This window comes from Eretmochelys imbricata, chromosome 25, assembly GCF_965152235.1.
Source record: "Eretmochelys imbricata isolate rEreImb1 chromosome 25, rEreImb1.hap1, whole genome shotgun sequence".
NCBI classification, from domain to species: domain Eukaryota; kingdom Metazoa; phylum Chordata; order Testudines; family Cheloniidae; genus Eretmochelys; species Eretmochelys imbricata.
In genome coordinates, this window is record NC_135596.1 from 14,882,031 (window position 1) to 14,905,132 (window position 23,102).

Sequence of the window (23,102 nt, forward strand, 5' to 3'; positions counted from 1 at the left end):
TTTGTGCTGTGACTTTTTAACCCTGCTGTGGCTGGATACTTTTTCAGGTGCTCACAGTCCCTGCTGCGGGGGGTGGATCGATTTCCTGAACTGTGCTGTGTGGTTCTGACAAGGGTGCTCACTGAGAAGTCTCCCCCGCCCCCCCCCACAGTCTCCAGCCCCTGAGGGGATGCTAGGCCCTCAGCTGCCCTGAGCTCCAGTGCGCGGTTTGCTACAGAATAGGGCCCTCCTGCTTTCCACAGTGGCTACTGGCAGGGCCTAGCTGAGCCCACCCCCACCCCCCAGCTGCAGCCAGGAGCAGTGGGGGCTTGGCCCCCCTAAGGAGCAGGTGCTCAGTGTCTCACGTTGGGACACCACAACCTGCACAGCTCCAAATCAATGAGCCCTTGTGGGACGGTGCCTGCCCAGGGGAGGCAGAAGCTGGGCCCCTTCCCCACCCTTATCTCTTCACAGCCTCCATGGGCTGCAGTGTACCAGAGAGGGCTCAGGTGTGTGGGTGGGGTGGGGTGGGGTCGGGGGGCAGGGCTGGGTCTGTCCAGGGTGTCCTGAGGGTTCCAGCCCAGGATGCAGAATGGGGGGATGATGTCCCATGTGCCTGCTGTTCCCCTGTCTGAGCCCCGCGCTCCCCCTTCTCGTGTGCTGCCCCTGAGGCTCTGCTCAGCCCCGACTCAAACGCTCCCCAGTCCAGGTCTGCGCCAGGGTCCCCCTCCCAGAAAAATGGGGCATGGGCAACCCAGCCCTCTGGGAGACAGCGGGGAGCAAAACGTCTCGAGCTGGGGCCAGGCTTTTGTGCACGGTTGCCAAGTTTCACGCAGTGAATAAGCACCCGACTTTCACAGTAAGCCCAAAATCAAGCGAATCCCATTTCAAAACAAGCCAGTCCCTAAGAATCCCAACACTTTATGTGACTAGATCCGCCCGGCCTGCAGTCTGGGACTGTGGTGGGCCTGCTGTGCACCCCTGACTCTCTCCCCCCTTGCCCCTGCTTGCCCCCCACCCCACTTGCCCCTTCTTGCTGGGAGCTGATAAAAAAAAAAAAAAAGGAAACAAAAGCAATAAGCTTTGAGCCAAACAAGCTACAAGCCAAAAACTAGCCAACAAGCAGCTCACAAGCCAATTAAGCCAAAAACAAGCCCAGTTTCTGCATTTTGTTGGCGGGTTTGGCATGTCTGTGTTTGTGCTGCAGCTCTGAGCCCTTGGCCCCTTGACTCGGAGAGCTGCCCAGCCCAGCCGGGGCTTAGGGACCCACCATGCTAAGAACACAGCATGGTGCAGGCCAGGGCAAGCGGCTGACAGGGACCAGCTCCAGCACCCCCCCATCTCCCTCCCCCACACCAGATCAAAGTCGTGGCCCCTCCCATTAACGTGCATTCCCTGTCCACATGCCGGCTAACACAGAAGCCTGGTGTGTGGGCCAGAGACCACGACCCATGCAACCAATTTAAGTTCTGAGGGCTGCACCGGGAGCTAGAATTCCTGGCTTTGGAAGAGAGTGGGGTGTAGTGGTTAGAGCAGGTACTTGGGCGTCAGGATTCCTATCCCCAGCTTTGATGATTCCACTAACCTGTCTGTGCCTCAGTTTCCACATCTATAAAGTCTAATGTGCCCCTACCTCCAGCAGGGGCAGCTGTGGAGTGTATCTGCATGTCCATCACTGTGTGAGTCTGTGTCTAACCACTCATGGCTGGGTGCCTGGAGCTGTGCGTGGGTGTGCGTGTTCACACATGCTCCTGTATGGCGTGCATGCCCGAGGGACCTGCAGACGCACTAGTTCCTAGGGGTGCGGGTGCACAGCCGCGTGTCACTCACTTGTTTATACCAAGGCTTGGGGGCGGTTTTGCAGAATTCAAGCGAGTTTCCTGAAGCTTGGTGCTTTGGTGGGTTGGTTTGAAAGCCTGGGAGCTTCAGGGAGAGCCCAGCGACCCATGGGGCTCGCTACCTCTGCTGAACCTGGTGCTTCCCCCCCTCGGTGCCCTACGGCCCCAGGGCCTTAATTAGCACATGCCTGAAAAACAGACAGAGGCTGGGGTGTGATCCCCCCATCCTGTCGCTCATGCCGCCGCAGCGTGAGCCCCGAATCCCAGGGGCCTACTCCCAGCAGCGGGAGCCACCCCCACGCGGGGCCTGCGGCAGTGACATGCGGGGAGCAGGGCGAGGGTCTCTGCCCTCAGAAGGCCCCGGTGCAGCGGCTGAGAAGTGGGGCACGGAGTGAGCAACGCCCGGGGGACTCGGCAGCCAGGCTGCAGGGTCGCAGCCCAGCCGGCGCTCAAGGGGCTCAGGCGAAATGCAGCCTTGGCCTGCTGCGTGTTAGCTCCTTCTCCTCTAACCGCTGAATGCCCCTGTCTCCCTGTGACCCCGCGGCACCCCCCGGAGATGAGGATTGAGGCCAGGCCGCCTGACTCCCAGCCCCTGGCTCCAGCCTGCAATGATGGCCATGCAATGCCACCTGGCCCTTCCCCTGCCCCACCAGTGCCGCAGCCTGGGCAGAAGTGGGTGGGGGGCTCTGGAGATGCCGTGATCAGTGAGGGGATCATGTCCTCCGCAGCCCGGGAAAGCAGTGGCTGGAGGGGGGGGCCACAGCCAGCTCCCCTTGCCCTACCGGGGCAACCCCTTGCAGGTTACAGGTATCCCATCAGCCTGTCTGCTGCCCCCTAGCGGCCACAGCCCGGGACAGCGCGCACCTGCTCTGCCTGTCGCGCAGGAGGGCAGGTGGGCTGGGGGAGCTGGGCAGCACAGGCAGGAGGGAGCCCTGGGGAAAGAGAATGAAGGAGCCCAGGGGGCTTGTGGTTAAGGGCCCTGAGCCTGGGTTCAGGAGCTCTGGGTTTAATGCCCAGCTCTGCCACTGACTCGCTGGGTGGTCCTGGGCGAGTCACTGGGTCTCTCTGGGGCTCAGTGCTCCAGCTGTAAAATGGGGTGAATGATCCTTCCTTTGTCTGTCTGGTGCATTCAGGCTGTGGGCTCTAGGGGCAGGGACTGTCTCCTGCTGGGTCTGCTTAGTGCCCGGCACGAGGGGCCCTGATCGGGGTGGGGGGTCTCTAGGCGCTCCCCTTTTCGCTGTAGCAGACCCACCCCATGTCTCCCCCCACGGGCAGAGCATCCTGCTGTCTGCGGCACAGCCCCAGCTGCCAGCTCCCGGCAGTGACCGAGCCCGGCTCCTTTCTCCTTCCCAAGTCTTCCCCCCCCCCCGCCCCCTCCGTCCCTCCCAGCCCATCCGCAGCCGATAACTGCAGCGGCTCCAGTCCCCCGCCGGCCCCGCTCCTCGCCTCGCTGCGGAACTTTCTTTCCGAGCAGGGACCCGGCGCCCTCCTCGCAGATCCGGCTGGGGGCGGCCCAGGCAGGGGGAAGGAGCCAAGCCCGCGGGCCCCTCGGATGCACCGAGCCCACCTCCGCCAGCCAGGGGCTGCCCTGGGCCGGACCCCGCGCGCCCTGCCCCGGGACAATGGTGAGTGCGCCCCGCGGGGTCACCTTGGGCTGGGCGCGGTCTGCGGGGCCGGATCGGGGCCTGGGGGGGGGGAGCGACAGAGAGCAGGACTCGGGGGGGGGGGGAATGGCCTTTGATTACCCCCCACACACCCCGGACCGATCTGCAGCTGGGGACCGGGCAGCTGAGCAGAGAGGATCCGTCCGTCCGTCTGTCCATCCCCCACACCCGAGCTCTGGGAGCTGCAGATGGAGCCGGTACCGCTGCGGGGCCCTGAGCCTGGAGGAATCTGGGTCCCCTCTGCCCAGTTGCTGCCCCTGCATTCAGCTCGTGCACGGGCGCAGCGGCCCCCGGGGGATCGGCCCCCACGCCGCGGCCCGGATTGGGGCCTGCCGGGTACCCCGGGGCGCGCAGCTCCGCCATCCGCTGCAGTGCAGTGCCGTGCCTTGGCCCTGGCTGTCCCCAGCGGGGCCGGCTGCCGGGACCTCCCTGCCAGCAGCTGCGGAGGTTGCGTGTGGGGTTAGCGGAGCCAGAGGCATAGCAGCTGCCCTGCACCCCACTGACACGCTGCATGCCCAGCCGGCCGGGGGAGCTGGGGCCCGGGGCACCATGCCACCCCAGCCCGCTCTGATGAGACTGCCCTGGCAGCCCCTGTGGCTGAGACCCGTCAAACTCATTCCGCAGAGAGCAGCTGCCAGCCGGCAGATCTCTCCTGTGGGCCAGAGCGGGGTTTGTGCCAGGAACAAAGGCAAAGCGGCCTTACAGCCTGCCCCAGCCCCCAGCAGCATCTGCAGCGTGACCCCAGCTCTTCCCTGCTAGGACCCCCTAGCCTAAGGCCAGAAGGGACCCGCATGATCCTCCATCCCCGTACCCCACAGGCCGCCCCCACCGCCCTGCACCCGGAACCCAACAACTGGACTTAGACCCCCAGGGGACTGGGCCTTTGTGTGGCAAGGAACAGGAGGGATCCAGGTGCACCAGTGGCCTCCCACCCCCACAATGGCAGGGAAATGGTTAAGTGAGATACACCGAGCTAATCCAGGCAAGTGACCCGCACCCCACGCTGCAGAGGAAGGTGACTCCCCCCACCCCAAGGTCCCTGAGACTCTGACCTGGGGAAAATTCCTGCCCGACCCCATCCCTGGCCAACGATTAGACCCTGCCTGAGCATGTGGCCTGAGAGAGAGAATATTCGGTGCCACCTTGTCTTTTTTGTGGCTGGATCCCCCAGCCCCCATGGCTTTGTCCTTCCAGGTGTGGGAACTGAACCCCTGCATGTTCCTTCTTTCTAAGGGGCACTGCAGATGCCCTGGCTCTGGTTGCCAAGGGCAGAGAGGCCACAGGTCCCAGCCTGGAGGGGATGTTTGTGTGTCAGCAAAGCTGCCCCACTCTGCCCAAGGCCAGTGCTCTGCTCTGCTGCTCAGGGGCTGGCAATGACCCCGGGCCAAGCGGGCAGGACTCACCAGCATTCCACACCCACATGGCACACCTGTCGCACAGGTGCAAGTGACTGGGAATCACTGTCCCTTGGCTCGGCCTCTTCCCACGCAGTTGGAGGGACCCAGGGCTGCACAGGGGAGCTGCCCCCCAGGGGCAGTGGCCATCCTAGGGATGGACCATTCCAACGGGCCACGCTCAGCAAGAGTCAGTCTCCTCTCCTGCCCCAAGACTTGTCCCCTCTCATGTGTCCAGCAGGTTCAGTGCTGGGAGGCTGGGTTCTGCCTTGGCAGCCACAGGGCAGGCTGGGACCTGGGCACCTACACCCCACCCCCTTGCTGCTGAGGTCCCCTTGAACCCTCCGTGAGGAAGGGGTCAGTGAGTGCACCACTCCCTCTCCCCTGTGGGTGGCAGGAATAGCCTCCCAACATTACACTGGGCCAGAGGGAGGAATTGGGAATGGCCCTCAACCTTTCGGAGCTGCACTAGGAGTGTGTGTGTGGGCGGGGGGAGCATTCAGGAAGCAGACACTGTAGCCCAGCCCCACGAAAGGAGGGAAGTGAGAGCAATTCCCAAGGAGTCCTGGTCCCAGAAACTACCTGCCAGCTGCTTTCTGTGGCCAGCAGGGCCTAGTGGTCAGAGGAGAGCTGGGTTCTAGCCCAGACTCTGAACGCAGCACTCTGATGGCCGGGGCTGGAAAAGCAGGGGGCTGTGGGTTAGGACTGAGGGTACCAGCAAAGCGGGGTGTGCAGGGGAGCCCACAGCTGGGATAGCAGGGGGCTGCAGGTCAGGATTGAGGGGCACTGGAAGAGTGTGGGCGGGGGGAGAGGGGAGCCCAGGGCTAGGATAGCACTGGGGCTGGGGGTGAGGACTGAAGAGCATCAGCTGAGTTATAATAGCAAGAATTAAAAAATAACAGAGTTTGGGAAAAGAAAAGGAGTACTTGTGGCACCTTAGAGACTAACCAATTTATTTGACTAACGCGGCTGTTACTCTGAAAAGAGTTTGGGACTGGCTCGAAACCCTCCTGTTTCAGGACATGCGCTGCCCTCTAGCTAACGGGGGTCAGGAGAGGACTTTCCCTGGGAGCAGGTTGTCCCGTCACCGTAGGGCTTTTACTGGAGCTGCTGGTGACAGGACACTGGCCTGGATGGACCCCATGGTGGATCCAGTGGTTAATCATCACCCTCACTTAAACATTTCCCATCTGAATGGGACACAGGAATCTGAGAATTGCTGCATCGGGACAGTTTAGCAGGGGTTGTGGTGGATTCTCCATCACTGACAATTTTTACGTCAAGATGGGATGTTTTTCTAACAGATCTGATCTAGGAATTACTTCGTGGCAGGTCTCTGGCTTGTGTTATACAGGGGATCAGATGACAGGATCACAATGATCCCTTTTGGCCTTGGGATCTAGGAACTGATGAATCTCTGTGTAGCCAGGGTGCGGTCACAGCCCACGCTGGCCGGGAGACGGAACACGAACATCTAAATTTGGGAGCAGCTGATCGGCCCCCTCTCATACACAGACTCCAGCTTCCATCCCACCAACTACATCCTCATTCCGAGGAGTGGCCCACGTAGATGCTCAGAGCAAAGGGGAGCAGTTGGGGGCTCAGAGAGCCCCATGGTGCAGCCTCCCTGGGGTGGAGCGGGCAGCCCAGTTCTGTGGAGGAGCCAGCTGGGCACCATTCCCTCACGCAGTGCAATTAACCGGCTTCAGAAATAACAGTTTCGAGCAAAAGCTGAGCGCCCCTGCTCAGCAGGGCAGGTAATAGGTGCATTAGAGCCAATTTCATCACCTGCTCTTGATTCAATTTGCTTTAATCAGCCGGCGTAATGGTGTATGGCGCTCCGAGCTGGAGACAGCGAGGGGACAATACCTCCTTTCCCTCGTGTGGGCATCCCCTGCCAAGCAAGGATGGCACGGGCCTGCGCGGCAGTGAGATTCAGGCGGCACTGGCTGGGAGCTAGCTGTGATATCGTGCGCTTGGGGACCGCCCAGCACCCTGCGAGCACAACCAAAATCTACAGAGTAACTTGGGACGCTGGGACCCGCTGCAGGCTGGGCTGGGAGCCACGTGTCCAGCTGGGTGCAGCCCGCCTCATAACGGTACCCAGCTGCTGATGGGAGCGGCTGAGTATGTGTAACTCACATTGATGCCATGGGGCACTGTCTGGTGACACTTAAACTGAGTCAGAGGGGGAGTGGTGCCCACCCGCACTGCCCAGCTCCCGGTCTTAAGGCACTTTAGAAACATCCATCTCTCTCTCTCCATCCATCCCTGGCCATATCTAGCTATCTATCCATCCACCCTTCTGTTTCTGCATCTGTCAATACCTTGTCATCTGTACCTCTCTGCTGTCTGTCTCTCATACTCTCAATCCGTCTATCCGAAACTCCACCCTCCCTCTCTCTCTTGCACTCACCCCCAGTATCTGCCCCCGTCCCCTTTGCGTACTGGGTCACTCACGCTTGATGCCAGGAAAGCCACTGTCCTGGGCGCTTTGGCCTGGGCCTGGTTCTGCCCTAGCCTCGAAGGAGTCCCCGCAGGTTGTGTCACTGTCCAACATCCCTTTGCATAAGGGTCAGCCAATGGAACTTCCACGCCCCCTTTGCTCTTCAACCCTGCGTAGGCTCCGGGGGCTCTGGGGCAGGCCTGTAGGGGGCGCCGGTCTCTCTAGGGCATTAGAGCTCTGAGCCAGGCCTGCCAGCCAGGGGTGAATGGGGGTTTCCTCTTCTCTCTGCTAGATGCAGCCTGTGTGCCGGGCAGCCACCCTGCTGCTTCTCATCGCCGTCCTCTCCTCCCCGCCAGCGCTCAGCGAGAGGGGGCGCAAGAAGGTCATCCACGTGTCAGGTGAGTGAGGGGCTGGCTCAGCCAGCTCCCCCAAGATGGGGTCTCCCCCCCACTTTGCTCGCTAAGGAGGTCTCAAGCGCGCCCACCCCAAGGGAATGGTCACCTCAGGGGGAAGGGAACAAAAACCGATCCACACAGGGCTGGGAAGGGATGGTTCCAGCCCAGAGACCTGGGGAACTGTTGCCATAGAAATATCACCCAAACGTTTTCCCTGAGGCACCAAATGGGGAAACTGAGGCACCGAGCAGAGTCACATGGCCAGTCAGCGGCAGAGCTGGGAACACAACCCTAGAGTGCCAGTACCCAGCACTGGCCCCCTGCTCCAGCCCATCTCTCACAACTGCACCTTTAATTCTAAGGGCCTCACTCACTCTCCCCCCTCAGGATAAGACAGGAGGCTGGGGAGGGGAGTGGGGGGCTCTGCACCCAGCACCTCTCAGGTAGATTTGATTTCCACCTGCAAAAGTGTATAAGACCCTCTTTCCCCTTAAATGGACAGGGCAATTGTCTAGTGCCTTTTAGGCTGGGATGTGGGAGACCCAGTTTCTATTCCTGACCTACTGCGAGACCTTGGCAAGTCACTGCCTTGCTTGGTGCCTCAGTTTCCCCTCCCACCCTTTATGTATTTAGTCTGTAACATGTTTGGGGGCAGGGAGTGTCTCTCACTCTGTGTCTGTGCAGCCTTTGTCTCCTACACAACAGGCCAGCTGAGGTCTCCAGGGGCTGCTTGGCTACAGGTACTGGTCTCACTTTATAGGAAGGCAGTGTTTCTAAAGGGTGCATACATGAACATGAGATATTATAAGAATATTACTGACTCAGCGAGTACTTTGTGGGATGGTGATAGGAGCAGTTGGCTGGTACAGGTGGTTCTAAGAACTGGTCAAATTTTAATGAAACCAGATTTTCCCATGAAATTGTATAGTTCTGACAAAATTTCCTTTTGAATGTTTGTTTGTTTTAAACCTGCTTTCAAACTATCGATATTTTCAAAAGGGGAAATTTTGATTTGTCATTTCAAAGTGACTTTGTGTGCAGACATTGACTTTATTTTCTACATCAACCAACAAAACAACAACAATAAAAAACATAAGTTAAACAACAAGCACAAATTAAAAGTCATCATTTTAAAAAGGGTGAAAATCAAAATGAAATGTTTCAACTGATCAAACATGAATTTTTTAAAAATGTCCATTTAGTGCAAAAATTCAAAATTTTGGCTTTTGGTCCCAATTTGAGCTGAATTTTTTATTTTTTAAATCTCAACATTTGTCATGAGGTGCCCTCTCTGGTTGTGAGCACGTCCTTCGCAGTGTTAGAGACGGTTATAAACTACGGTGCCACATACCATTGATCTGTTGGACTCTGACAATCACGTAACCACAATTAAAGCATCTAATCCTCAGTTATTAACCCTTGATAAACTATTTATAAATGGAACCTTCCTATACAGTGTCACCCAGGCAATAATGGCTCTTGGGCAGGTTTTTGCCCCACTACCATTCTGTTGGCACTGCTGCCACGCAGCTTGGGACCGATGTTCCCTCTAATTTTTGACAGGCCGTGTGCACAAAAAATTTCTTCTGTGCAAATGTTTGTGCTTCTGTGCAAATGTCTGTGCGTGCGGTGTTTCGCCGTGTGCGCAGGGTTTAGGATCTGTGTGTGAGCGCACCCGTGCGTGGCTTAGAGGGAACGGTGCTTGGGACTGCATCAGCCAGGCACTGAATCTGCAGTGCAAGTCCCCTGGCGGAACCCCAGCCCCTGGGACCCTGCTTGGGAATGACCTGCCTGCAGGAATGACTCCTGGGAGGGAGGTGGCCGTTAACGCACCCAGCCACCCTGGCTCTGCTGTGTGACAGGCTCCACCGCTGGGAGCGAGCACCTTCCCTCCGCCTTATTCTGGGGATGCTGCTTTGCCCATGGGATTGAGGCCTCCAGCAAGCAGTGTCTTTGTTCAGCCTGTCGGATGGGTCCCCTCTTGCTCCCCCTCACCCCGATTTCTCCATTGTATCACATCTCATTAGAGATCAATCTCATTCTCAACTGGGCCATCTCCTTTGTGCTACCAGGATTGTACCAGGTCCAGAAGGGTTAATAAACTCCCTGTCACCACCATAGGGCATCAGCAAGGTTTGGACCCAGGACTTCAGCACATGCCTCTGTCTTCTGAGCTAAAGGAGTAACTCCATCAGCAACTAGGAGTAGTAGGCTGTTATACTACAATGGATGAGCTGCAAAAGGCCTCAGCCAAGACTGGGCAACCCTCGTGCTGATGCTACACAGACACAGTGAGAGACAGGCCCTGCCCCAAACTGCTGACAGTCTAAACAGACAAAGGGTGTGAGGTCTGAGGCACAAGGACATTAAGGACCGTGGCCAAGGTCACACAGGGAGTCTGTGGCATAGCTGGGAAATGGACCCAGACTTCTGTAATCGCAGCCTGCTGCCTGCAGCGCAAGCCCAGCCACCTTCTTCACGCCCCTAATGCAGATGCACTCCAATCACTTTAAATCTGGTTCATATCCCTTTAGCGCCATTCAGTGACATTTAATATCGATTTAGTTAAACGGGTGCAATTTCTTAGGATAGCCAAGGCCAGCCGGAGAGCAAGGGAGCGTGATGCAGAGAGACGTGGAGTCAGAGAGTCCCAGACGAGCGGTGGAGGGAGCATGAATCACCTTGTTTTCTTCCCCAATAACAAGGAAGCTTTATTTCCTCTCTCTGGAAATTTGAGGTGCATTTGCAGGGGTGGATTCGTTCTTCCAAACCTCCCCACCCCCACCCCCCAGCATCCATTAAGGAGCTGAATCGCTGACAATGGACACAAGCTTTTCCTAAGGTTGGGTCCGTTTGTCTCCGGCCATCTCTCTAAGGGCTGTCTGGCCGTGTGACAGATGGACACTCTCCATGAACATTTAGCCGTCACCTTCCTCCAGTGCTGCAGGCCATCCTAGGGCAGACAGCTCCCAACACGCGTGTTCGTGTCCTCATGTGACATGGAGAAGCGGCAGCTTTCTCATTTCCAAGCAACCCGGGAGGTCGAGATGAAAAAGCCCAGTTGGACCATCCAGCCCTTCTCCCAGCCAGTGTGTGAAACTCACACCCTGGAACGTTAGCAGAAGAGTTTTGTATTTTTGGTTCCCTGGTTGGTTTGCGGTTTGGTGCAGCGGGTCAGGGCAGAGGGTGGTGTGCTGGCTGGAGGAAGGGTGTGTGTCCTCCAAAGCCACCACTAGCCTTTGTGTCTGTGTGCAGAGGATGAGAGCGGGGCCGTGGTCGTCCAGACGGCGCCTGGGAAGGTGGTCACCCACCGGGGCGGGACCATCATCCTTCCCTGCCGGTACCACTATGACATGTCAGCCCACGACCCAGCCGAGATCCGCCTCAAGTGGACCAAAGTGATGGACCCGATGTCTTTTGTGGACGTCTTCGTGGCCATGGGGAAGGAGCGCAGGGCTTTTGGGAGCTACCGGGGGCGCACGGCCCTGCAGGAGGATGGGACAGGGGACGCCTCCCTCATCATCCGCAATGTCACCCTGCAGGATTACGGGCAGTATGAGTGCGAGGTCACCAATGAGCTGGAGGACGACACGGGCATGGTGAAGCTGGATCTGGAAGGTAAAGGGAATCCCGGAGACACTAGCAGGGCCGCATTCTCCGGGGGCCTGCGAGCCCCAGGCTGCATTGCACACCCAGTTTTGTGTGCGCCGTTTTGCACGCACACATGGCCTGACCACCCAGCGTGTGCTCATAAATCCTGTTCGCCAAAGCTCTGAACTGCCGCGCCCGGCTACCGTATGGAGACAAAACGACCGTGCTCACCCACTTAGGCCACGTCTACACTACCACTCACGCTGGCGAAACGTATGTAGCAGTGCAGCTGTGGGCTTGCTAGCGTAGGCATGGCCTGAGAGTCTGGTTTTGCAAATTTTACTCCCGCTGACATAGCGCCGTCTACACCGGCGCTAAGGTGGGTGTAATTTAGGTCGCTCAGGGGTGTGGATTATGCACACTCCCGAATGAGGTAAATTATACTGGAGTAACCTGGAGTGTCGACAAGGTCCCGGTGTGGCGTCCATGCAATCAGAACCCTGAGTGGCGGCACATGTCCAGGCGAGGTCATTAGCATACACCTTGTGTCTGAGGTTCTCAAAGCATTGTTGCAAACAATCGCTTAGCCTGGGGAGGGAGGAGTCACCCTCTCTTTGCAGCCAGCCAGCCGGAGAGATACGTGACTTGGCCAAGGTCAGAGAGAATGACACAGCCAGGAATAGAACCCAGGAGTCCTGACTGCCCCGTCCTGTGCTCTAACCACTAGATTTCACTGCCCCCAGGCGGCCAGACTCCCTTCTGCCCTGCTGTAATCACTGCCACACTTGGTTTGCTTTCCTCAGAGCTCATCCACCTCGCTTCAGGCTGGCTAATGCTGGATCGGCGGGAGGGTGATGTGAATGAGCGTGGGAGGACAGCACGACCTGGAGCATGCCTCTCTATCACCTTGCTCTGCAGCCTGGCAGAACCCGGGCCCCGGCTCCGGGCAAGGTGGCGGAGGAGCCGATGCCTGGGGTGGCAGGGCTGAGAGATGCATCCGTCACTCCGAGCTGCGGCACCGCTCACCTTGTCCTACTTTCTTTTCAAAAGCAAGCATTACGTGCTCGTGCCAGAGAAAAACCCAGCAGCTGCCAGGGCAGATAAGTCCCATCACCCACGCCGTGCCTGCCACGCGGACAGCAGCCCCACGGCTGGCGTCGGCTGGTATTAGGCTCAAGCTTTGGGTGAAAGTTCAGGCGGTTCCTATTTTACACAGGGGGGCAGGTCTCCCCGGGGGTTAGAGCAGGGTGCGGGGACAGATGGGCACTGGGAGGAGAACGTGGTCATGTGACTAGAGCAGAGGACAGGGAGCCAGGCCGCCTGGGTCCTAGATCCAGCTCTGGGAGGGGAGTGGGGGCTAGTGGTGAGAGGAGAGGGGCGGGGGGACAAGGAGTCTTAAGTTCTCTTCCTGATTCTGCAAGGAGGTGTGGGCTGGAGGTCGGCTCACAGGATCAGGAGGCAGGAGGCCAGGCTTCCCCTGCCAGCCCCGGAACAGACCATTGGTCCCTCTAGCCTGGTATCCCTCCTCCAGCAGCGGCCAATAACCGATGCTTCGGGGGTGGGGGGACCCATAATACACTTGAGAAATTGTAAAGTAATGTCCTTGAGGAGGTGGGGGGAGAAATCCCTTCCTGACCCCTTCAGTGCACAGCTAGGGCCCTGAAGCCTGAGAGCCAACGGGCCTTCGCCCACCCCCCGCGCAGCTCCCATTTGGCGATTGCTGTAGGACCCCCCCAGCCAGCGCCTTGCTCTGCTTGCGTGTCCCTGTAGGAGTGATCTTCCCGTACCACCCGCGCCTTGGCCGCTACACCCTCAACTTCCAGGAGGCCCAGGAGGCGTGTCTGGCCCAGGACGGCATCCTGGCCTCCTACGACCAGCTGCACAAGGCCTGGGTGGAGGGCATGGACTGGTGCAACGCCGGCTGGCTGGAGGATGGCTCCGTGCAGTACCCCATCTCCAGGCCCCGAGACGAGTGCGGCCGCAAAGATACCCCAGTCGGCGTCAGGAGCTATGGGTACCGGCACAAGGAGGACGAGCGCTACGACGCCTTCTGCTTCACGTCCAACCTGAACGGTAACAGCCCCCTTCCCTCTGTGGGGCAGGGCCAAGGGTGCAGGTGCTGAGAGACGCGGGGCAGCTGCACGCTGAATGCTCAGCAAGAACGTAATACTTAGCGCACGTTGGGTTTAGCAGAGCGGGTGACGGTCATTATCCTTGCTTTACAAAGGGGGAAACTGAGGCACGTCGTGTGGGGCGGGGGGGGAAGGGAGTGACCTGCACAGGGTCACACAGGCAGCTGTGGGAGAGCCAACTCCCCAGCCTAGTGCTTTGCCTAACAAGCCGTGCTCCTTGATGCTGTATTTTCTTACCCCCCCCCCCGCCCCACAGCTTCAACTCAGGTGCCCCATTCTACTAGGGGCTCATCCTGCCGCGTCTCAGTGCCGTACAGCTGGGCACTAAGCTGTGTGACTCACATCTGTCACATGGGATTTGGTGTCTCTCCCCTCCCCAACGGGGGGATTGTGCACACCAGGGAGGGCTTTGGGATCTCTAGAGGTCTGCACTGCTGTGTTTGTGTTGGAGAAAGCAGGGCAGAGCACACCTGGAGTGGTGGGCTGGTTTGGGATGGCCCCTTGTTCCTGCGGGAGTTCATCCTGCTGCTTGGGACTGGCCCCTGAGGAAGTTCTGGCCCCTGCCCAGACGAGTGTTACCCTTCTGGCAGAGAGTTCCACAGGGCCTGATGAATGGAGGTGCCGGCCACTGTCCCCTTCCTGGAGCTTGAGGCTCTTTTCTTCCCTTGCTGAGAAGGCCTGAGCCCTTGAACATGACTCCTCTGTGGGCTACGGTCGCTCAGCACTACTTTCTAAGCGGATCCCCCTCCCTGCCTGGGATTGGGAGGCTCCCCTCCCTGCTGGTGCGTGCCCCATGGGTCCCCTGGGGGCACGGGGCTGGTGGAGCTGCAGGGAGGTCTCATCAATGGGCCGCTGTTGCCCCTCAGCACGGGCATGCTGATCCTGCTCTGGGGAGAATCATAGAATACCAGGATTGGAAGGGACCTCAGGAGGTCATCTAGTCCAACCCCCTGCTCAAAACAGGACCAATCCCCAATTTTGTGCCCCAGATCCCTAGATGGCCCTCTCAAGGATTGAACTCACAACCCTGGGTTTAGCAGGCCAATGCTCAAACCACTGAGCTATCCCTCCCCCCAGCAGAAATCCTCCTTTAGGCCATGCGTCTCTCCCTGCCAGCCCCCCCGCCCCACCAAATTCCAGCCCCCCAGAGCAGCGGCTGTTCTCTGTTCCACCCAGGCGCTGAAGGAGCAGGCTGTATTCCCAGATCACAGGACGCTGAATGGGGAAGAGAACGGCCCATCCCGGACCCTGGGCAATAGCCCTGGCCTCAGTGGGTTTTGGCCCTTTAATTTTATTTATTCCTAGCCTAGGCATCATCCCCTCCTTCTTCTCCTCCCCCGTACTCCAATCCAGCAGGTTTCAACCTTGTTTCATTTGCAGACCCCTAAAACGTTTCAAATGCTGGTGCGGACCCCTTTGGAAATCTCAGACACAGTCTGAAGACCCCCAATCCACAGGCTGAAAGCCAGTGGCCCAGCCCATCACCCAAAGACTCCAACAGCCTGAAATGCTAGGGAAAGGGGTGGAGGTCTGAGGCCCCAGGGAATTTAAACACTCTGTACCTGGCTGCAGCCCCCGGAGCTCAGGTGCGGCTGGTGGCGTCCTCCCTCCCTATTAGCCCAGGGTGATTGGCTGCTGAACATGCCTGGTTCATTGCCTTGGGATTACTGGGAGTTAATTAGGCACTAAAGCAGGTGAGTGAGCAGCACACTGGGTGGTTACAGCTCTCCTGGGCCTATTATGCCTTTAATAGTCACGGCCACTGCTGCGGGGTGGAAGTGGAGGGCACGGATTAAAAGAAGGGGTGGGAGGAACGCCAGCACCCCCCAAGCGTGGGTCAGCCTACACTGCCTCTGAGCCCCTGTGCTGCCCTGGTCCCGGCGCACAGACTGTGGGATCGGGCCTAGATCCTCAAAGCAGAATTGAACCTACCCACTGGACTACGCTGCCTCCCTGGGCAGTGGTGTGGGGATCGGCTCAGAACTGAGGCAGCTCATCACCTGAATGGTGCAGCCCTCTGCACTCTACCCCCGTCCCCTGCTGTGGATCAGTGTCACACGATGGCTTTTAAGCACCCAAAGGCTTCCCAGGGCTCCTTCCCGCCCCGCCCCCCCAGCCATTGATCTGGGCCCCTCAGCTGCTGGGGTCTCGCCCTGCCTGCCCTCGGTGCTGCGTCCTGTGGAAGTCAGTGAGTTCACTCAGCTCTCCCTGGGGCGGGGGGGACAGGACAGGGGAGGGGTTGCTGTCCGGGCAGCCCCATGGCTCCCCTGCCCCTCAGCCTTGAGTCTCAGCCCCCCGCCCCCCCGCTTCCTGGCCCCAGGAAGCACCAGCTATTATTGCTAAAGGGATTGTTTGTATCCACCCCCTGCCACCTAAGGGAGGAGGGAACTGCAAAGTGCTCAGCCTCTGGGCAGGGTGCTTTGGAGAGAAGAGACCCTTCCACCACCCCCCTCCCCCCCAGCTCTCTGTAGCAATGACAGAAGAAGCCCAGGGGTCTCCGGTGGGACCAGGGGATGTAAACACGGTGTTGGTGGGAGGTGCCCCGAGTCCCAAATCCTCTCTGTATCCACACGAGAGGGCGGGATGCCGCGGCAAAAGCCTCTCCCCTCCCCACGCCCCCGTCTCGCCTTTGGGGGTTCCATCCCCATGGCCTGCTCAGCCCTCGGCCTCTCCGCTCAGCTTGCCAATGAGGGGGCCCAACTGCCGGGGAGCCCCAGCGGGAAGTGGCTGAGACCCTCCCAACTCGTTCCCCTCTATTCGACATTGGTGAGGCCTCATCTGGAGTACTGTGTCCAGTTTTGGGCCCCACACTACAAGAAGGATGTGGATAAATTGGAGAGAGTCCAGTGAAGGGCAACAAAAATGATTAGGGGACTGGAACACATGACTTATGAGGAGAGGCTGAGGGAACTGGGATTGTTTAGTCTGCAGAAGAGAAGAATGAGGGGGGATTTGATGGCTGCTTTCAACTACCTGAAAGGGGGTTCCAGAGAGAATGGTTCTAGACTATTCTCAGTGGTGGCAGATGACAGGACAAGGAGTAATGGTCTCAAGTTGCAGTGCAGGAGGTTTAGGTTGGATATTAGGAAAAACTTTTTCACTAGGAGGGTGGTGAAACACTGGAATGCGTTACCTAGGGAGGTGGTAGAATCTCCTTCCTTAGAGGTTTTTAAGGTCAGGCTTGACAAAGCCCTGGCTGGGATGGTTTAGTTGGGGATTGGTCCTGCTTTGAGCAGGGGGTTGGACTAGATGACCTCCTGAGGTCCCTTCCAACCCTGATATTCTATGATTCTATGAACTCATCTCACAGCTGGAGCTGGAGCATGGCGCTCCGCCTGCCGTCCCCAGCCCTGGCCTTCTCTCTCTCTCTCTGTTAAAGGTGATGGGGGTTTTAAGCTGTCGGCCCCCTTCTCCGCACAGAGGAAGGAATCCCAGCTGGGATTTGGGGCTGGGCTAACAGCAGGAGGGAGCGAACCCGAGGGCTCTCGCTTCCAGCAGCTCTGGTGCTGCTAAGTGGCGAAGAGGGAGGCATCTCTTGGTGTCTTTTAACGATGGCTTTTATTGCCAGGACAGCTTGACGGCTGCCACATAAATCTCCTCCCTTAGCGCTGGTTTATTTCGCCGTCGTGGTGTGTGGCTGCTGGGCGCAATGGCAGCTCCCCCCACCCCCCGGTGAAGTGCTCGCTCGGGCTCTGAAAAGCCCAGCCTCCATCGGGGGCTTCCTGACGGGCCAGAGCTGGGGACCAGGGGGCTCTTTCGCTGGCCTGTGTGCGGTGAGTTTGATGAGCCTCAGCCAAGCTCCTCATGCAGGGGAGTCCACCCCACTACAGCCAGTGGTCTCGGGGTGGGGGGTGCCTCCCTGCTCGAGCCCACGCTGTATCCACCCCCCTTTGTCAGGAATTGAACCCCCGGCCCCTGCCCCTCCAAGGCACTGAGGGACAAGAGCGGCTGCCCCCCCCTTTTGCAAAGCCACCCCCAGCCCTCACAAATCCCAGAAGGACTCAATGCAGACAGAGCCGCCCCACACCTTGGGGGGGGAACCTCTCCCCCAGGGCAACAGTGGGAGAAGCACCAGCATGTCCACCATCGCCTGACTCTTCAGAGCGGCTCGGGGCGCCGTGGTGGCACAGATGCAGGTGCCGTTTACACTAGCTCCCGCTGTCAGCAGCACTGGCTTTAGTGCAAAGAGGCGAGGTTTCCGCGATGGACAAGGTCCTTTGTGCTGTAATTCCTGCCTCCCCGGGGCAGAAACAGGGGAAGGAGAAGCAGGTAATTACAACGGAGAGAGGCACGGATGATGGATGAAGCCAGGGCTACACAAGACAAATCTGAGCTAGAGGGGCTGTCCCTGTGCGTAAATTACAGTACTCTTTGGCTGGCAGGGCTGGGGGCGGGGGGGAAGGGAGGTGGAGTGCGGGAGAGGGGCCTCTGCGGATGTTTATTTAATCATGGCAGGCGGGATAAATAGCGGATGTAATAGCTACAGGGACTCATCACCGGACGCAGCGCTGCATCCCCCATCAATCTCGATGTGTCTAGGAATTAATTTCCAGGAGCTGCCTTTATTCCTCTGCAGCCAGGCTGGCTCAGCGTTCCCCTGTTCGCTCCCCACCTCTGGCTGATGAAGGCCTAGCCCTGCCTGTGTGCCCCTCCCATCCCGCTGGGACTGATAGGGCTCCTTTGCCAGTTTGCCCGTGGGCGGAGGGATCGGGAGAGGCAGTGTGGCATGGCTGGATCCCAAAGCCGGGGCGGGGAGCCAAGCTGCACCAGTGTCCTGTAGGGCAGAGAGGGGACCAGGCTCGGGTGTCGTGGCTGCAAAGGGGATTCTTTCTCAAGGCTGCTGGACACAGATCCACCCTGGGGTCCTCTCGGACTCCTCGGCTCCCTTGTTCTCCCAAGTGTCTACAGCTCATGGACCCAGGGGGCGTGGGGGAGATCCTAATTCAACATCCCAGTGGGGCTGGAGCTCTGTCCTGGCCTCAGCTGCCGCGGCCCCCAGCACAGGGGATGTTGGCAACGAAGCCACAGATCCTGCTCCCTCCCGGTCTCTGAGACCCATGGCTAACGGGGGCTAGTCACTGCCTTGACATGACCCAGCACGGCACCGTTCCTTGCTTTCTTTCTTCCAACAGATGCTAGACAGGGCCATTCAAGCCCCTCGAGAGGCCGTGTCCCCCTGCTAGGTCTGAGACCTGCCCTGGCGTCTTTGGTCATGGAGAGGCCGATCCTGGAGCTAGACGTGTAACTAGTCCCTCCTGGCTGCGCTCACGCTTCATGCCATGGTGACAATGACAGGGTCCCATGGCGGGGACCCCTCCCACCAGTTACAGGCATGATCCACAGAGGTGCCAAGCACCCATGGTTCCCCCAGAAGCCAATGGGAGCTGTGGGTGCCAGGCCTTATGGGCTTAAGTCCTGCCCACTGTACGTGGTTGATGCCCCGGGCCCGGCATGGCCAGTCTTGGGCCTGGTGCCCTGCACCTCTTGGCGGGGGAGAGGCGGGAGGGAGCTCCATCCCTTTAACCCAGCTCCTTCTCTTCCCCCTCCAGGCAAAGTTTACTTCCTGAAGACCTACCGCAAGCTGAGCTACCCTGAGGCCCTCCAGGCCTGCAAGAAGAACGGCGCCAGGGTGGCCAAGGTGGGCCAGCTCTATGCTGCCTGGAAGATCCAGCTGCTGGACAAGTGTGAGGCGGGCTGGGTGGAGGATGGCAGCATCCGCTACCCCATCGTCAACCCCCGGGCACGCTGTGGGGGCCGGGAGCCCGGCGTCCGCAACTTGGGCTTTCCGGACAAAAAGTACAAGCTCTTCGGAGTCTACTGCTACAAGAAGGCCAGCGAAGGGCCCCCCAAGGACGGCAGGGAGGAGCCGGGCAAGTGGAGGCCTCTCCAGGTATAAGAGGCAGCCATGGCCGCTCTGCTGGGGACAGAACTGCTCTTGCAACCATCAGACGAACGCTGCAGCTGGAGAGCTGCTACCATAGTAATTCCCCCCCGCCCCCCCATCCCTTCTCACCTGGAGCCGGCTGTGAGCCAGGACTGTGGTACTGGCCACCGAGCCCCAGGGACCGGGCATTTCTTGGTAACAGCATCACAGGAAACAGAAGGGAACACCCCCGCCCCCTTATCCCTTTCCATAGCAGGTGGGGACGGTCCCACGGCATGGCAGGCTGGGGAGGGGCTCTGTGGTAGAGAAGGGAAGAGGGCTGGAGGGGGGACCATGCCAGCTTCAATTCACTTGCTTTCTCCTGCAAACGGACATCCAGCCCCTGCACTCGTAGGGGCCGCTCCTGCCACGCTCTGGTGCAGCTGCTGCCCCCCTAGCTAACCCAACCTCCGGACTCCTTCTTGGCTTCACGCTGCTGTGGCTACCGCTTGGAATCTAGTTTTTGGCCTTTCTCTGCTTGTGGAGGGGGCAGGGCCGGGCTGCCGCCCCTGCAGCTTTCCCAGGATCCCCCAGGCCAATGCCACGCTCCTGTCTGGGGCTGGGGGCTGTTCAGATGTGGTGCACACCCGCAGCGCTAGGGTGGGTCCTGCTGAACCGGACAGGCCTTGGGCCCCGCTCCTCCCATGACTGTGGAGGATGGAAACTCAGAGGGGACGTAAATGGGAGTGTAGCTCTCGCCCCACGCATGGGGGGCGGATGCTCAGAAGATTAATGCCCTGGTTGGGGAGCGGGTGGATGGTGCAAAGTGTCCGCGTGGGATGGCACCGCCCTGTGCAGTTTACAGCCCACGCGCTCCCTGTCAGTGCTTCAGCTAACGGCACTGGAGCAAAATCAACAGCCTCCCCCTGCCCGCAGCGCTGCGAAGAGAAGCAAGCGTGAGGGTGTTGGAAGAGACCAGCTGCTCCCCTTGCTCCCCGGGATCTGCGCAGCTCGTCACGGGTCCTGCTGACAAAGCTCCCTAAGGGACCAGACGGCGCATACTCAGCACTAGGTTCAATGCAAAGCCCTTGAAACACCCATGGAAAGGCCTATGCTCCCTGAATGTACCCAGCGCAGGAGGGACAGGAAAGCAGGCACGTTGAGAGCTGGACTCACTAGCGTAAGCTTTTCTAGAGCAAAAACCCTTTGAGGTACATGTAAAACATCTGGCTGAATAATCCCATCTGTGGAGTTTAGTTTAACATTGTAACATAGCCATGCAGGAACTATGCCATGGTCAAGCAGCTGATCTAACTTTACAGGGACAGAACTCTGACCCTCCCCCTTCGAAAACACACTTTGAGCTGAAGGAGAATCCCCTTAGTGCTATACAGTACAGGGCATATGGTACTCAGTGGTACAGCTCAGATTCCATCTGTGGGCGGTTGTCGTGCTCCACCCACACCAGCCTGTTCATTACGATAGGTGGGGTGAATCACCTTGCCACTGAGCACATGAAGCTAGGCACTATGGGAAAGCAGGAATCTGGCAAATCGGGCGTGGTTAAGCTCAAACAGGCACTGACCACTGCAGTAGGAAATTGGTGTGTGGGTGCTTTGCCGTGAGCTGCAGTGTCCAGGGCTCGCCCAGGGCTGATGCTTGCTGCTGTCCCTTAAACAATCAAAGCGCAGGTGGGGTTTTCCCCCTTCCCGGGCAAAGAAAAAAGTGACCGGATTTTTCAATCTCCACAGTGCTGTCCTAAGAGATCCCCAGCCAGGGGCCCCCGTGATAGTCCCCTGAGAAAGGGGAGCTACTCTGTGGAGTCGGGGCGACCGATGGGGATTAATACAGCATCGTGATATAGGGCCCGATCCTGCCAGGGGCTGAGTGCCCTCAGCCGCCACTGAAATCAGCACCACGCAGGATGGGCTCGGCGTGGGAGAGAAATCTAGTGAGGGGGAGGAGCCAGGAGAAAGGGGAGGAGCCAGGGAAAGGGGGCAGGGATTTGGCTTCCCCCTGCCCTGCGGATGCGCGTTGCCTCCCAGGCCAGGGCAAGTGCAGGGGGTCGGCCGTGGTCACCCCGGTGGCTCGCAGTGTGTTTCCCTGCTCGAGGCACAGAGCCCGTCCCGCTGGCTGGGGCTATCTCCCCGCCCCCGATGCATGCAGTCCATGTGCCGCCTCCCGCTCTCGCTACAACGCTGCGTCGCTCGGAGACGGTTTTCAGCTGCATGCCTGGCTGGGCGAGGGACACCACCCGCGACAGGGGAGGGAGCTCCGGGTCCCTCTGCTCTGAGTTGAGCAGCAGAGCTGATCAAGGTCTCCGTTCCCGCGACTTAGGGCCAGACGGCAGCTGGGACGGGCCTGCAGGAGGCTCTCAGAGCCAGAGGTCACAAATAGGCTCCCCAGATCCACTGGGGCTTCCCTTCTGGCCAGTGGGGGGTCGGTTGTGGTCGGGGAGCTAATGAAATAAAGGCTTGGCTGTTGAGTGAGAATGAACTGTGGACTCACGTCTCTGTACCTGGCTCTCCGGCTCCTGGGTCTCTCAGGCAGGGCCTGGCTCCAGTCGAACTTCCTGGCTAATAGGAACAAGGCACATTGATGTGCAAGGTGCTGCACGATGCGCAGGAGAAACAAACATGCCGCGGCTCTGGGGTGCAGCGCAGACGCTGTTTAATGGTGCGGGGGGGGAGGGGGGCTTGAGAGCCAGTTCAAGCTGTGGTGGGAAAGAGGGAGGGAGGTGGGGCCCGCGCTCCTGCTCCTCTGGGATCGCTCGGGAACACAAGGTGGAGGGGCTCTCAGAGGGGGCTGCATTAGCAGCACCGTGCCCCCCAAAGCATGTGGGTCAGTGCCCACTTGAGGGGGGGCAAGCTCAACCCAGATCAGTCACTCACCCTGGAGCTCTCTCCCCCCAGCCCAGCCCCCGCCTGGCTGAGCGCGGCCCCAGCCGGAGGTGGCTGGTGGCAGGATGGGTGTGTCCCCCAGTTGGGCCTGCTCAGTGCAGGACCGGGAGCTCCTCTCCCACTTTGCAGCCTGGGGGCCTGTCAGGCAGCATTCGGTGAGCAACCAGCTTTGTTTAAACTTCGGGCAACCGGGGATTCCCCGGGGCCAGCCACCCTGCTGGGGGAACCTGCAGCCAAACCAGCGCCGCTCCCTCTCCCTCTCCACGGCCCTGCCTCTGCTCTCGCGTCTCTGGGTCGCTCCGCCAGCGCCGGGAAGGCCGGGAGTGGGCCTGGCATCGCTGCCCTCTGCCGCAGAACCCGCGTGTCATCAGCGCAGCCGGGAGAGCGCCAAATGCAAGCGAGGCGGGGAGCTAATTTGCATGATTGCAGATAATTTGCATACTTGGCCTGGTGGGGGGTTGCTGGGCGAGTTTGCTCCCACTGCATAGGGTGTGTTGGGGAGTCCACAAGCCAGTGCAGCATTCCGGGGGCTCCCTAGGAGTGTGGCGCCCCCACGGTGGCTTATTTGCATAATTTATGCTGCAGGAAATGCCCTGACAGCTGAGCCATTGATGACAAGCCGGGACTGCTGGGCCAGGCTGCATGGGGGGTGCCTGCTCTCAGCAAAATTCACATGGGCTGATCCAGTTACACTGCTCACCAACGGGGTGGGGGGCCTCTGAGCCAAGACAGCTCAGGGGGCTGAGAGGGGGTGAGCGCACCCCAGCCCCTTGGCTCTCCAGGCGCCCTCCCCTCCCCCGCCATGGAGGCTGAACCATGACCCCTCAATCAGGATGGGGAATTGGGGTTCTGGTTTGCTGCATTATAGAGATATGGGTCTAACCCCAAGCTCTGATCTGG

General features: G+C 59.3%; 1 protein-coding gene across 1 annotated transcript; it reads left to right on the forward strand.

Annotated features, from left to right (window-relative positions):
* The first annotated feature begins 6,707 nt into the window (after positions 1 to 6,707).
* On the forward strand, positions 6,708 to 19,335 carry HAPLN4 (hyaluronan and proteoglycan link protein 4). The gene is made up of 5 exons (XM_077842242.1): positions 6,708 to 6,872; positions 7,614 to 7,719; positions 10,972 to 11,334; positions 13,078 to 13,380; positions 18,989 to 19,335. Exons 1-5 carry the CDS (start codon positions 6,708 to 6,710, stop codon positions 19,333 to 19,335), a joined length of 1,284 nt encoding a protein of 427 aa, XP_077698368.1.
* Positions 19,336 to 23,102: the final 3,767 nt, after the last annotated feature.

Bases quoted from the DNA above. Each gene is read 5' to 3' on its own strand.
- HAPLN4 (XM_077842242.1), top strand. From the start codon at position 6,708: ATGGCGCTCCGAGCTGGAGACAGCGAGGGGACAATACCTCCTTTCCCT. The intron at 7,720-10,971 runs GTGAGTGAGGGG...GTCTGTGTGCAG, and splicing joins GAAGGTCATCCACGTGTCAG to AGGATGAGAGCGGGGCCGTG. The intron at 13,381-18,988 runs GTAACAGCCCCC...TTCCCCCTCCAG, and splicing joins CTTCACGTCCAACCTGAACG to GCAAAGTTTACTTCCTGAAG.